At 44.6% G+C, this 15,128-nt stretch overlaps 1 protein-coding gene across 1 annotated transcript in view; it reads right to left on the reverse strand.

Moving 5' to 3' along the window:
- CYP7B1 (cytochrome P450 family 7 subfamily B member 1) overlaps positions 1-12,467 on the reverse strand; it is a 129,895-nt gene extending 117,428 nt beyond the window's left edge. Inside the window, 3 exon segments of the mRNA XM_075023361.1 lie at positions 12,010-12,215; positions 12,217-12,279; positions 12,281-12,467. Coding sequence (XP_074879462.1) covers positions 12,010-12,215; positions 12,217-12,279; positions 12,281-12,430 — 419 coding nt within the window. The 5' untranslated portion in view covers positions 12,431-12,467.
- Between the last annotated feature and the right edge of the window lie 2,661 nt (positions 12,468-15,128).

Here is a 15,128-nt window from a genome sequence, read left to right on the forward strand (position 1 = left end):
AGGATACCAGAGGTACAAATGGTCATGGGTGGTAACAGCAGGGATTTTGTCATCCAGAGCCTTGGGTCCTGCCCACTGAGGAAAGCTAAGGGGGATGGCAATGTCCTGCACGTGTGGGAATCCTAAGGCAGCCTTCACTTTGAAAGTCACCAGCATCATAGCACACACAGGGATTTCCATCCCCCTGCCATCTCCAACGCTGCAGTCTTTCACCGAAAACTGAGCCCCGTGTGACGTCTTCAATTCAATGACTGAGGAATCAAAACCACATCTCTGTTGGACACTCCTAACGTGACCAATTACCTACAAAGTTACAACTACAAGCATACTGGGGGTTTATTTCACATGGTCTGGGACAGAAACTCTCTGACAGTCCAAATCAGCACATTGTATTTGTGCTGAAAACAATTACAAGAAAAATCTTCCTGGGCCTTCATTTTGATGAAATGAACCTTATCACTACAGTTTAAGTCGCTTTATCCCTCACATTTCTATTGTATATAGTGCATTTGAGTCTCTGGAACTGCTGAAACACAATTTGGAGGCATGAGATCACACATATGCCTGGCTCCTAAACAATAGTCTCAGAGGTATTATTAATAACAAGATACACTGAAATAGCGTGCAAAACAAAACAAGATCTTTTTTAATGTCCAAGCAAAAAAATGAAGCATTGGTGCATCTGGTCCCATCTGAATTATCTCTGGGGGTTTTATAGCCTTGGTTAAAAAAGTGGCTGCTCTTCTCCGTTTTCCCAAAACAAGCAAGTAAGCACGCAATGCAGAGACTACAGAGCAGCAGCAGGCAGTACATGTACATTGCTCCACCCACATGTTCTTGGGGTGGGGAGAAAGGATAGACAGCAAATTGCTTCAGTCCATACTAACTTGCCATTGAAGCACAAATAAAGATGTGTCAGATGAGCTTGCCCCCACCTTTAAGTGGGTATTTATTTGCAACAGCAGTATTTAATAGTGTTAACAGGAGATGGCCTTGTTTGTTAGTTTTGGATGCCATCTTAGGCTATCTTTCATCACTTTAATTAAATCCTTCCAACGTTTAACAGGACATACATATCCACTGAGACTGAATTCACCCCCCTTTCTTAAACCGAAGTCAGAAAGGTAAGAACAACCTACGGGATAAGCACTGGCCTACTCATCACTCAAAGGAAAAAATAAACCAAAGGCAAGACATCTTTCCATGCACAATTTCAAGCACAATTGTGTTCAAGCACAGTTTAATGTAGCTGATGCAGGAAACACTGCAATGGCCTCGACTATGCAGGAGATGAGACTGGGTGGGTCACAACAACTGTGCTTTATTGGACATCTCTTCCTGATGGTGAAACACGAAGGTATGTCCTACTTCTGCAAATGAGATCACGAAGACAGGAAGGCTGAACTTTCTTTTGAGCCCAACAGATCTCAGCATTGTCTATTTTAGATTCTTACCACTGCAGAGCCAATAGGAGTGGCACGCACGGTTTTATTTTAAAGTCTTCATAAAACAGGTTTTTAAGGCTCTAAATTTATTATAGCTGATGTGGTTCTTTCTGAGGAAGTCCACAGGTTATGAAAAAAAATCCCTTCACTCATAATGTGGTAATATCAAGTAGGATCTAGCAGTGTTTTCACTACATAGGATGCAAGAAACTACACAGCTTACAGAAAAAAAAATAATTCTGACTCATTCATATATGCAAGATTTCTTTGAAGCTTAATTATCATTTTTATATCTTAAAGCAGCAAAGCCAGAAGTTCAGCTGTCTGTTCAACCACAAACCAGACATTGCGCAAGCAGCTGTTTCCCAAGCCACTGAACACTGGCATACGTGGGGAACCTCTCCAGTCCTGCTGTGAACAATTCTGTGTCACTCCTTAGCAGCAACAGATAATTTAACCTGGCTTTAAAGGACATTACATGCAAGCTGCTAGGACACAAACTTCAAATTTCCCTCATTTGGTCCTCAGAAGGAGCCCAGGCTCTGAACCCAGCTTGCTGCACTTGTTCCATGGCCTGGAAATGAATCTCTATCAGTCGTGTATGCTCCGATGGCAACTGTTACTAAAAAGCCCAAACATCTTTTGTGTACTGTCATGCACTGTAAGCTTAATTTTATCATCAGATACACACATCTAAGTCCTCCTGCTGTTGAATCAGAATCTTTCAGGCATGTATTTGGGATTAAGAAGAGCACCACATACAAGCCTGCCCTCCCAGTACTTTCATTTTTCCTCCCTGTTTTGCCTGAATATCAATTCTGCGGGTTCATCGTGTTTTACAGTTGGTTCTTGGATGACTCCTGAACTGAGAGACATTTTCACTTCTCGTACAGCTACACAGCTGCTCCTTTTTAAACGGGAATCGCACATGAGCATTGCAGTGCAGGCTCTGGCAACATGCCTCACCCTCAGCTGTAGGGCTTGGAAATTTGCTATTTAAGCAAAACAGTTATTGTGCTGAAAACTAACCTAGACATCTGAAAATCTTTAAAAAATCTGAAAAAATCCCATCCAACAAAATAACAGAAGTTTTCGAAAGGTGTAAGGAAGAAACACATAGTCCACTGGAAACATTTTACAAATACTGGTACCTACTGAAACAACAGTAAATCTTCCAGAGAGGTTTTTTCTGTCTTAATGAAGTGTAAGTCTGAGATGAGTAAATATCACAGATCAATTCCTGAACAACTGAATGAAAAAATTATACCCTGTCATCAACCCACTGTTTGAGCTACTTTCAGAGAAGCTTCCCAAATGCGACTCACAAAGCTTCTCATGCTGAAAAACCAGCTGGAGAGAATTAGTAGGGCTATGATCTATCACACACCACAAGCTCTGAAGAGGAGCTATCGTAACCTAAAAAACCATGCCAGCACTGAAGAGGAAAACATGGAGCAGTACTTCCCAGCTAGGGAAGCAATGACCAAACGCTACAGCAGCACCAGTTGAGTGGACCAGCAATGGAAGTCACACAAACTCTCTCTGAGAAGATACCAGCAATTGCCCTTCCTTTGGTAAGCATCCTGCCTTTGTTAACCAGATTAAATGAGAGTATCTGAAAATACTTTTATTTTCCTTGGGGACCTATTAGAAAGTTGGAGACCATCTCTCTGAAGCCTTCAGAGACTACAGTATTACACCGTGACAAAGGCGCAAATCCACCCTTCTGCTGGCATGCATACAAATGGAAAGAAAGAGTACAAAAAGACTGAACTCTTCCTGACTTCTCAGTAACTTCATTTTAATCACCAATTCTCCGTCAATTCTGTCTACTGTACTTTAACAGCAGTAGTTTCTTTTTTTAAGGAATATACAGGTTCCTTTTGGGTTTGTTTTTTTGTTTTTTTTTTTAAAGTAATTACTATCAGAGCTAATAATTGCAAAACATCTGCATTCTCACACAGTGTTGAAATGAGACCATCATTTTTTTCTAAATACAACATCACTTAAAAAAGTAATGGAAATGCATCAATTTTCTAGGAGCATTTGTTCAATGTATCATTCAAAAATTTCACATTTTGTTCAATCTTTTTAGGTGAGGCAAGTGACAAAAGAATTTGTAATGAGCACTCAGGAAAAATCTGGGGACGGGTCTTCTGAGAACCAAGGAATTGGGGTGAGGAAAGAGCAGGCCAGTAAGCAATTTGCTCATTTCTTTCTGGGGAACCGCAAGAAATCAGATAGGTAACCACGCTTAGCAGTGCTACACCCTGTCTTAGCCAACAGCAGCAGATCAAGTTACACAAACAAGAACTCCATGGGTGCAGAGTGGGGCTGTCAGAAAGCAATAGGAGCAGCTAGTGACAAACATGCACAGGCTCTCTGACAGGTCTCTGGGATGTCACAGCCCAGGAAGGAGATGCTTCTTCAACTTCCCACTATGGACATGAGCCTGCAACGTGCCGTATTGCAAGCTGGGTTTTTGCTGCAGTGTCAGGAAGGGACAGCTGTGTGAGGGAGACGACACTCCTGTAACATGCCATTTTAGCTTCATTTTGCTCCTCTGTTCTTCCTTCGTGTGCCTCCACAGGGCTTGAGCAAGCCACTTTGTCAGGACACCACGCAAAACTCTCCCATATCAACAGGGACACTGCGGTTGCATCCAGCTAGAACCTCCTACCGTCAGGCCTACAGTATGAGGGAGAATTATTTTTTTTAAGAACATTAGAATATTGCTTAGGAAACTACAAGATTAAAACACGAGAAGCACAACCATAGCATTTTTCTGCTGATTTGAATTACGAATAGAAAGTACGAGCAGTTAAGAGGAAACAAGATATGTTCTATACGAGAGCCAAGATTTTTTTTCCTGACATGTGCCAAACAAGGAAAAGAAACAGAAGAATCTGGCACCATTAAAAACAGTTTGTGGAGAAAGGAACTGAATATCTACAGCCAAGCTCCATGTGGTTTGTAAAGAGGAAACTTTTGTTTTATGGGACTCTCAGTCAGCCAAAATTCTCCCAGACGGCGTGCAAATGGGTATTAGCCTAAAAACCTACACGCATCTTGTAGAAGTATCAGTAAATGGTGAGGAAAGAAAAGGAACACTACTGAAGTTTTAAATCAGAATTCAAAATCTGCCTCATGGTTGAAAAAGTTAGTTTACCAGACAGCTATAATGTCATACATGGTAAGTGTGTTGGAAAGGAAAGGCAGCAAGTTAAAGCACAAAACTAGAAGTCAGGAGAATGAGTTCCAGCCCTGGCTCCACTACCAAGTAGCTCTATAAAACTTGGATAAAAGAGAAAAAGACTGCCAACTTAACTGTGAGATTTTCCTTAACTTCATATAGTGTATTAACATTGCACTTATGCTGTTTCTTTTAGCTTCTACATTTCCCCCACTCCCTGGCATTAGTATGCACTAAGTTCAATAAGTGACTAGATGGAGTACTGAGAACAGTTATACTACTATACCAAAACAAGCTCTGCCCAACTTCTTAATCAAAATACTTGACTGAAAAAATCCCAAACAATTTTATATGGGACTGCAATTCTCATAACTGAGCAAAACACTAAAGCAGCTGACAGGATCCAGCAGCTTAGCTGAACATTGCAATAAAATGTGGCATTTCTGGCTTAAAACAGTAACTAGATCTTATACTTCAGCATACAGAAGAAAGGGAATGGGCAGGCAACAGTTCCTCAGCACATGCTGAATGGTTATACCATGGAAGAATTTTTTACATCTTCCCTGGCAACTATCAGAGTGCCCTGTAAAGCACTCGTCCACATTATCTGTAAATCAAGAGGAGACCACATTGACCTCCAATTGGCAGCAGGGGAACTGAGGTGGAGTCCACAGGCAAGACTACAAGCTCAGGAAGGATCCAAACCCTGCATCCCACTGAAGTCACTCCTCACTGCGGGAGCCGGAGGCTCAGGTAGCTCTGTGGGTTGGGACTCCAGTCCGTCCTGAGGTAGCCTGACAATATAGCTCTCTGGTTATGTTACCAATGATTCAAACACATTAGGTGGCAAATTTCACCATCATGCTTAAAGAAGTAGTTAATTTCTCCTGTAAGAGGACACCAGGATTAAGATTTGCCCCTTTGTGTCTTCCTTCACACCAGCCTTTATAAGTAACGTTTCAATGAAGATTTGCCAACTAGCGTGCTTTCCTCCTCTAAATACAGTAGTAAGTATGAATCTCATTTTTGAAGCAGTCTGTATTTGCTTGGGTTTTCCTCATTCGTACCTTTAGGACTACCAACTTGGAGGAGGAGCAGAAGGGTTAATCGTTCAGTACTTTCTGTAAGCTATGTGCATTTGTGTACAGTGCTGTAGATGGATGCTCCATGCTTCATGTTGCACTGGAATAATAAAAAGAGCTGAAAGCAATTCCCTTTAATTCTTACCATTTAATTTTATCTCCTCCAAAGCATAATGAACAGTAGAAAGCAAAACCAAGCACTTCAAGGAAAAAAAAGAAATAAAAAGATTACAGGCATTTTTCACAAAAACACTGGAAGGAAAAAACACTGTAAAAGTAAAAACAATTGTATTTTAGTGAGAAACATGAAGCTAGCAGTTCTTATTGGCACTAAAAATATCTCCACCCCCCATACACACATTTACCAGGATGGCATCCACTGATGGGTTCTGGATGCTAATCAAGACCAGACCAGATACAAACTAAAGCTGAACAACCCCCAACAAAGTAGGTCAAGAAAACTGGGAGGGAAGGGAAACTGTTGCTAGGTGGCAGTGTACCTTAAGCAAAGAATACTGTAAATCATAGATTATTGGAAAAGTTCATTATCTGCTAAAAGAGGTGTCATCTTCAGTGTCATCTTCAAAGCCTTGGTAGGAAGCAGAACCCAAGATGTACATGATACACAGGCTCCATATCAGAAGGATGAGAAGCCGCGCTGAAAAAAAATAAGAAAAAGAAAAACCTGTCTTGGGACACGCTATTGTGCAAGACCTACAATGTAACGGCTCTCCAGGTCTATTAGTGCCATAAGAGAACCCAAAAGCCAGTGAACTGACTCTTGTACATCTTGAGAAGGCTATGGTTTTGCTTACTTTGTTTTATTCAACCTTCACTAAGCTCTCACCAGAACAAGCAAGCAGAGAAATAAACTTCCACCACATCTTGGCACAGCAGTGAACAGTTGACAGAAAACCCAAGTGCAATGGTGAGAAAGAAAGGTTTTTTAAGGCTACTTAAGAAACAGAACTGTTACTTTTCTGCCTTAAACAGTTTCAGTCTCCAGTCCTAATCTTTTCAGAGTGGAGTAAGAGTGGACAACGACATTAAACAAAAGGAGGTCATGAAAACGCATGGACTCCCTAGAACTCCAACGAAAAGGATGGAGAAAAAGGCCTCTGTAGAAAGCCAAGGTAAGGAGGGAGAGGCTAGATTTTTCTGGTATCCTTCTATCTGTCCTTCCTGATGTTCCCTCCAACTGAAAACTACCTTAACATATTGCCTAAATTAGCAGAAGTGGTAAAAAAGACAGGCTGATGACATCTTGTGAACTACAATTCGCTTGGTAAGAGAGCTGTTAGCAAGCTCACAGCTTGTCACAGAGAAGGATAAGATGTTCTTGAAGGCAAAGACGAAATCTATATTCTTTTCAACAATATCTATCTGGGTTCAGGAGAGCAATTTTTTGGGAAAGTATCTTAGATGAATGTGACTGTGTAGATTGGAGGTATTTTAGAGGACAGAATAAAAGAGAAAAATGAAGGACACTTGGCTCCAACAAGGCTTTAAATCCATAACTCAGGCAATAGCAAAATCCTTTCTGAGAAATTTATCAAGTAATTCTTATGTTGACTTTAATCTGCAATTATACTGTTTAAGTTTTTTTATACCATGTTCTGATGCATTAGAAACTGGTCAGAAATAATATATTAGAATGTACGTGCCCCGTCTAACCCAGCATGGGAATTCCTATACTGCTGTACAGTAAAACCCACACAGGTTACATGTGCCATATATTGTATTATTCCTCGCAAGCAATCTTGACTGTGAAGCCCATTCATAATAATTAAAATAACAACCTTACCAACCTGTAGAGTTGCAGAGGGAAAAATTTTTACAAACCCTTTCATCGGTGTAGCTCACAGAGGACGTGTGTTAACTTTCCAAGCAGACATAAACATTTCATGAGTATTTCAAGATTGGGTCTGTATCTTCTTTATGTGACAAACTTTGGGATGCAAACTTCAGGACAGCAGGATCCAATTTCAATGGATAAATATGGATGCAACAGTCTTTGTTCCACTTCTCTCCACTGTCTCCTTCCCCAAAGCCGGTGGTTTTAATTTGTGGTCAGCCTGAGCCTCTTCCCCTTCTCCCTAATTTGCAGCATCTGTCCCGCAAGGAGGGAGGCAGAGAGCGTCCCAGCCTTCTTCCCAAACTGCTGGTTACAATTTGTGATCATTTTCAGTCATGGACATGCAATAAAAACTAGCAACCAAAAACAAGCATCAATTTGAGCAACTGACACCTACAGAAGTCACTAGGAGCCAACCCCTGTTGATCTTGAGGGCCCTTCCCTGACTTGGGCAGCATGACTGCTGGAAGACAAGCAGGAGTTGGCTTCACCTGCCATCTCACCTCCCGCTCCATGAGACTGTGCACAGTTAGCAGAAAAACAGTTTGAAAACAAAAGCAACCATAAAGCTGGGGCTGATTTAGACATTTTATGAAGAAAACAGAGAATAATCTGTACAATCTCCAGGATAGGAAGTCATCAGGTTGTGCCACAGCAGAAGTACTTTTGTGAGGCAGCACAAAGGAAGCGCTCTCTGGAGAAAATACATTCCCCAGCAAACAGCATAGACAGGCTTTTCTTCATTAACCAGTAAGAGGGAGATCTTTCTGTAGCATGCAGAAGGCACTGAGCCTCATTTGACACTGAAGTTTAACTCAAAATAAAATTTTCTGTGATTAAGGAAACTTTTGTTCTACTTCTGTTTCTTCACCATCTGTGATACGAAACTTGGCAAAGACTCCAATTAGTTTCCTTTGTGTTATTACTGCCACCAGCACTCAAAAGCTAAACATTTATACAAAAGGAAAATCCTCTTCCTTTCTTTCCTGTCTCCAAAGAGTAGAGCTAAATACTTTAATAAGAAAACCGGTACTGAACTCACCCTGAAATCTCGTAATGCCAGACTACACCAACCGCACTACAGAATAAGGCAATGGCAGATTAAGCCAACACAACACCTCCCCGACAAAATCTTTTCTCCAGTAACGAGCACTCAGCCTGAGAGGAAACAAAGCAGAAGCACCTCACACCAAGAAAAGTGAAATCCTGCAACATCTGCTTAAGGAACATCAGGGATGGATTTGGGGAGTTTCCTTCTCTGGGACGTACAAACCCTCGTTACACTCCTGGACACGTAACTCTCAGAGCCACGTAGGTGGTTGTGCCTCACCTCAATCAAGCAGGAAAGAGGCATCATCCGGCAAAACAAACTTGCTTAACTCCAAAGTGCAAGTTAGCACTTCGTGGCATTTACTTACTTACTTAAACTCTCCATGTATGTATACACACATCTGACTACTGTTGCTATCCTGATGGAACCCATGCAGGGCTGTGGCCAAGATGTTAAATTTGATTATTCTGGTAAAGTTTATCTTGATACATTAAACACAACAATCCCCTTATACAGAGTTTGCACACTGGTACAAGCATACCAACATTACGGCAACATATTAATTTCTATAAAAACACATGCATAGATGAAGTAGCAACATTTTCTCTAGCACAGCCAAGTCCTACAAAACCAGAATTGTTCACATTTTTGTCCAAATGGATATGATCCGTGGCCAGGAGTACAACCTTGACTTCAGCATTTATTCACGCAGTAATCTGCCAACAGCCCTTACGTCAACAGGCTCCCAAATGGGTTTTGTGTGGATTCCTGAGGGGGGTATCCCTGCCTGCTCCCGAGTTTGTTAGATTCAAATGGAAGACAGGGAAGGAAGAAATCTGACACATGGAGGACACACGGGAATGGATAAACAGAGAAGGTTCAGTTAAGCAAGGGGAGATCACAAACTTGTACCAAATCTGAGGAGCATGAACTAAGCCTTATCCCCATTTTTTAATCCACTGCACCCTTAGTATGGCTTTTCTTCAGGCAGATCAGAAATGACTGCTGAAGGCAGTCAGGCTGCTGCCAGGCATCTCTCAAGACCATGTACAATTTCTTTTCTTCCTTTATGCTAAAAAAGAAATCAATTGCACATTTTACTGGAACGGGACAGCACTTCAACACCAGCACCTTAAGCTGAGGGCTGTACTACACAGAGCTTGATGGGTTTTTCCACTTTTTATTTCCAGTTGCTTGCACATTAGTGCTGTGTACACTTCTTTGAGAAACAGCACAGGATTTAAAGGAGTAGTTTATTAATCAGACAGCAGTTTGGTTTTTTGGGCAAGCCAGTATGCTTTCTTGCTGAGGCCTCCTGTATAACAACATTCTGTTGTGGCACAAACATCCAAACAATTTTGATATAGACTCTGAAGAGCTGACTTAAAGAACTCTACAGCCACAAGGGTTATGAAAATAACTCAAAAATGTGTTCTTTGATCCTTTTTCCCTACCACTCACATCTGGCTGAAAACTTCACAAGCCAGAGCTTTGCCTGTTTCCATTTTCAAAAATTCAGTCTTTTACAATTCTACTAGAATTTCTACTAATGGCAGGCATAATTTTATAATATGACTGAGCCAGTGTAACAGCTTCTACCCCTAAAATGACACCCAATCCCTTTTGGCCTGGCCATGTCCTTACTGCTCCCCTTCTGTTTTCTGTGCTGATCTCCTTCAGGGAGCTAACCTTATAGGAAACTAAATCTATCAAAAAAAGTAAGTAGGTTTTTGCTGGTTTAATTCCCAGAACCAGCTCACAGGGGGTCAGATAAGCAACAGGGAGGAGGAAGAGGAGGAGGAGTGAGCAGTTGAGCAGCAGCTATGCATTCAGTAAGCTGAGCTGAAACATGAAGCCCCATCCTAAGCTACTCTGTCAAATAGTTTGTCTTATGGCATGACTGCACTCGAACATTGGGATGGATGTCTTCCACTTAAAGGATGAATTGGGCTCTCTACCTCAAAACACATTAATAATGGTTCCAAAACAGATGTAATGGAAATAAACCATCTCTGTTTACAGTAACAAGAATCTTCACTCTTTTTCTCTGTTACTCCATTCACTCTATACATGGTCCCAAAGTTAGGGTTATAGGTCTAAACACTGCCAGACTGACTTTCTCACTTTTCTTTAGAGGCTAGTACCACAACTTTTTTGCATTTGTATGTCCACATCTTCCAAAAATAACTTTAATGATTAGGAAAAGTAACTGTTTACTATTTAGAACAAATTTAGTATTTGCTGTGCATTTCATTATGCGATTAAAAAGAATAAGCAAACAATACAGTGAATACTGATCCCTCCCCTTCTTCACTCCTCCTCCACTAAGCCTTTACACACATTTATTCATCAGCTGTGGAACAGACACTGAAGAGCATCAAGTACTGGCAATGCAAGTGAAAAATACCTGGGGAAAAGTTAGCATGTAAAGAAACGGGTATTGCTCAGAAACACATAGTTCCAGATAGCGCTTCTTTCTGCCCCAAACACTGCAACTTCTACTTAAGAGTGTCCCAAAATATGTGCGTACCTTCTGGGAAGCCTTAGGGCGTATGGTTGAAAGAAACTGAAGGCCACACCGTGTGAGACACTAGCACAAGTCACCGAAATGCCCACGACCCGAGTTCTAGGGGCTTGCGCTCCTGTCAGCTGCTCATCACAGAGAAAAGCGACAGCGGAGGGCCCATGTCGCAACCCAGCAGCAGCATTTGTCCCCCCTGCCTCAGCAGATAAGGTCAGTGCACCTTGGACTCCACGGGAAGGCTGTCAGGTGCCGGACAGGGTCCCTTTTGCTACCCACGGCGCACAAGTAACATCCAAGCTTTTAGCAAACCGAAGGGTCACCCATATTCACACACCAAACTGCCAGGGGCCAGCCTATGCGCTTCGCGCACCCCTTGTTTTGGAGCACGGACTTCCTCGCCCGCACGGGAGGCGAGGCGAGGCGAGGCGAGGCCAGGCCAGCCTGCCCGGGAGCTCCGGCCGCGCCGAGCACCCACCTGCGAACGGCGGCCCCCACCCGCCGGTCGGGAGAGGAGCCGCCGCCGCCGCCCGCAGCCCCGCACCAGCCCCGGCTCTCCCTCGCCTCCGCCCGCGGCCGCCGCAGCGGAGCGGAGCGGTGCCGGAGCCCTGGCGCTCGCCTCAGCCGCAGCGGGGGGCCGCGGCCCGCCATCCCCCGGGGCCCCGCCGAGCCCGGCCCGGCGGCGGCGGCGGGCGCTGATAGGGCTTCCCGGCGCGGAGGGGCGGGCGGAGGGAAGCGCGGCCCAATGCGCGGCTCGGCGGCGCGGCTCCCGCCTCGCAGCCCCGCTCCCCCGCTCCCCCGGCGCGGCCGTGAAGGAATGCGGCGGCCGCCCCCCGCCCCGCCGCCCCCGCCGCCCCGGTACCTCTTCCTCCTGCAGAGCACGCACACGGCCCAGAGGAGCAGGGCGGCGGCGGCCGCCCCGCCGTAGGTGCCCAGCTGCAGCGCGTCGGGGCCCATGCCGGCAGCGCTCGCCTCGGCGGCCGCTGGTGCCTCGCCGTCGCCGGGGATGAAAGTTTCGCCCGTCCTCCCGCTCCCTGCAGGAGAGGCGCCCGGCCGGCCGGCCCTCCCCCGCCCACCCCGAGCCCAGGGGGCTGGGTTTGGCCGCTCGGAGCCGGACTTGGCGAGCGGGCCCCGGTGCGACCCGGCCGGCTCCTCCCCGGGGAGCGCGCGGAGCGGGGAGGGTCGCGCCCGCCCGCCCCCGCGGCCTCCGGCTTGCGGGGAGAGGCTCCGGTGCGGCGGGAAGGTCCCGGGACGGAGCGCGGGGAGGGGGATCCCGGGGCCATCCCACCGCGCCGGAGAGCGGCCCCCGCCCTCCGGTCCCCTTCAGCCCTCCCCGCACCCCGGGCGGGGCTCGGTACCCCCCCGGAGCCGGCCTCCGGCGGCGGAGCGGCGGGCCGCGGGGCAAACGGTGCTGGGCTCGGGCAGGCGGCGGCTGTGGCAGCCCTTTGGCCTCCATTTGGTTTTGGTACGAACACCCGATGTGTGTGCCCGGCTTAAAAAGCGGGACCACACACACCCCCGCCCACCCGCCCGCTTTATAAGACTTAACCTGAGGTAGGGTAAATGAGATACAAATAGTGAAGGCTGGCTCGTGGTGTCGTGCCGTGTGAGAAGACGGGTCCAGTCCTTCCAGTCCTCCCACCGTGCCAGCCCTTCTGGTGTGTTCTGGAGAGGGACAACAGAGGAGGTGAGAAACCAAAAACTGAGGCAACGCAGAGATCCCCAGCTTGAGGAAGCGGGATGGGGCGGTGCGGGGAGAGATCCGGGGAGTTTGGTGCTGCATGGCAGGGCGGCAGCAGTAGCTTAGAGCTCCGCTGCCACCTGGCACAAGGTACACTCAGAAACCTCGCTGTGATGTAAGGCCCTTCAACACAAATTCTCGCTGAAAGATGGAGTAAGATGCTTCAGGTTTTGGAATCGTGGTCTGGTTGAATGCTGGCAGAAGTTAACGTACCATTGAGTACATGAACCAATGAGTATCGTTCTGGGCTGCGTGCAGTATTATGCATTATGTGTTTCACAATATTTGGTGGTCTACATATTCCTTTCATCTTGGAAACAAGTTGTACTACACTCAGTTTTCTGAACTGCCCTGTTGTAAGTTTTCTCTGAATTGCAGAGACACAAATGTATCTTAGCAGATAAAAAAGCCAGTTAGCTAAAAACCTGACCTTAGCAGTTCTCATCATTTTTAGAGGCCTGATTCACATCTGAGGGTTTACAGTTTGGCAGCGCTGTGTCTTCATCCTCAAACATTCCTGCTGATTTCAGTGAAGTACTCAAAAATGCCACTGTATTAATCAGAGAAAATCTAATTAATGTGTCTCGCATTAAAGTGTCTCAGAATCAGGTCACTACTGCTTAAAACCACCAGCTGTCCCTCCTGAGATCAAAAAATCAGACACCCTTATTGTGCAATAAGATGCATGGAGGGAAACCATAAGAGAAACTAACATTTTACTCATAGCTCTGTAGGGCTTTTTACAGGGAACTGTGTTTGAAATCCCCAGCTTGGGATTCCCAAGGGGTTTCTTAGCTACTAGTCCTGTTAATTCTTGGAAAACGAGTAATTTGGGACTGAAAAGCATTGCACTGTAAGACATTACACGGTGTACAATATTACTCATTTTACAAGTGACTTCTGCTGTGAAAACTTAGTGTTTCACTTCAGTATAGTGAGAAATAACTGTTCACATACAATGAAATAGCTATGGCAGCTAGACTAAGCCCTCATCCAGATTCAAAACATCAAAACATCAAGATCACTGTAGTTCTGGCAAGGGGTGTGAAGAGGGTTACAACAACATTTTTTAGTTTGCATTTTTCATATTTGATTGAATTTACTGTCTCACATCAATTGCAGATGAAAAAAAACCACCCCACATGCCAAAAAGCACCACACCACAAGCATGACTGTGTTATTTTAAAATACAGGGAACACAACTTGAAAGGTTCTGAGTACCCTAAGGGTGCTGTGTACTCTTCTGTGTCAACCCTTTAAAAAGCCCAAGAAGATGGATCAATTTCTCCTCAACTATTAAAGGAATCTCAAAGAGTTAGAAGCCCAAACCTGTTGAAGTTTGATATCTCATATGTAGTATAAACTACCTTGATGCAGATCCAGCTGGATGGTCTTTGCACATAACGTACACAGTTAAAATTATAATAGATGTATCTGTACATGTTGGCATCTCAGCTCTCTGGGGAAAGAAGGTGAGGCTGAACAGTCTCCTTTAACATAGCTGTAGCAGAAAGGAGGAAATTTATTTCATTTTCGGGAGGTGTAAGCCTAGTCTTGTAGTGATATGGTCTCATGTTGAAAAATTACTCTTTTAAGAACTGGAGGGATTTTCAGTTTCAAGGTGTCATGAGATCTCCATGGAGCTGTCACTGCAGCATGGTCATAAGTGCGGAGAAAGAATGCAAATGCTGTTATATTTAGAAAGGGGTAACGTTACTCTCCAGCTGGATACAACTGTGTCCAGTTGTTATCCTTACTGGTGGGGTATAATTGCTGTTGTTCTGTGACGGTAGTATTGGCTCCTTGGCAAACTTCTTCAAGTGCAGTTCATATGCTTAGAAAGCTGCTAGAAACAACTGCAGGCTGGAGAGAGGTGAAGCATTTGCAGCTATATATACTGGGTCGGGGTGTGGGGGGGGTGTGGAGAATTCATAAGATAAGCTTAAAGGGCTTTTCAGTTGAAAGACACCAAAGATTTCAGAGAGGTTCCTAATACCATGGTAGTAAGCCTAGATAGATAGATAGATAGATGCTCAGTTGCATTTCTCCTGTTTAAATTGTGAACATTCTGTACATATGCTACAGTTCAAAATGCATACTGTGTGTATGTTTCATACTGCCAATGTTGTAAGATGATATAGATCATATTTTTTTGTCTTATGAAAATGCAGAAGACTCAAAATAAACTTCGAACAGTATATGCTGCAATCTGTACTGTATGTTACACATCACAGTGTGAT

Source organism: Buteo buteo, chromosome 3 (assembly GCF_964188355.1).
Source record: "Buteo buteo chromosome 3, bButBut1.hap1.1, whole genome shotgun sequence".
NCBI classification, from domain to species: domain Eukaryota; kingdom Metazoa; phylum Chordata; class Aves; order Accipitriformes; family Accipitridae; genus Buteo; species Buteo buteo.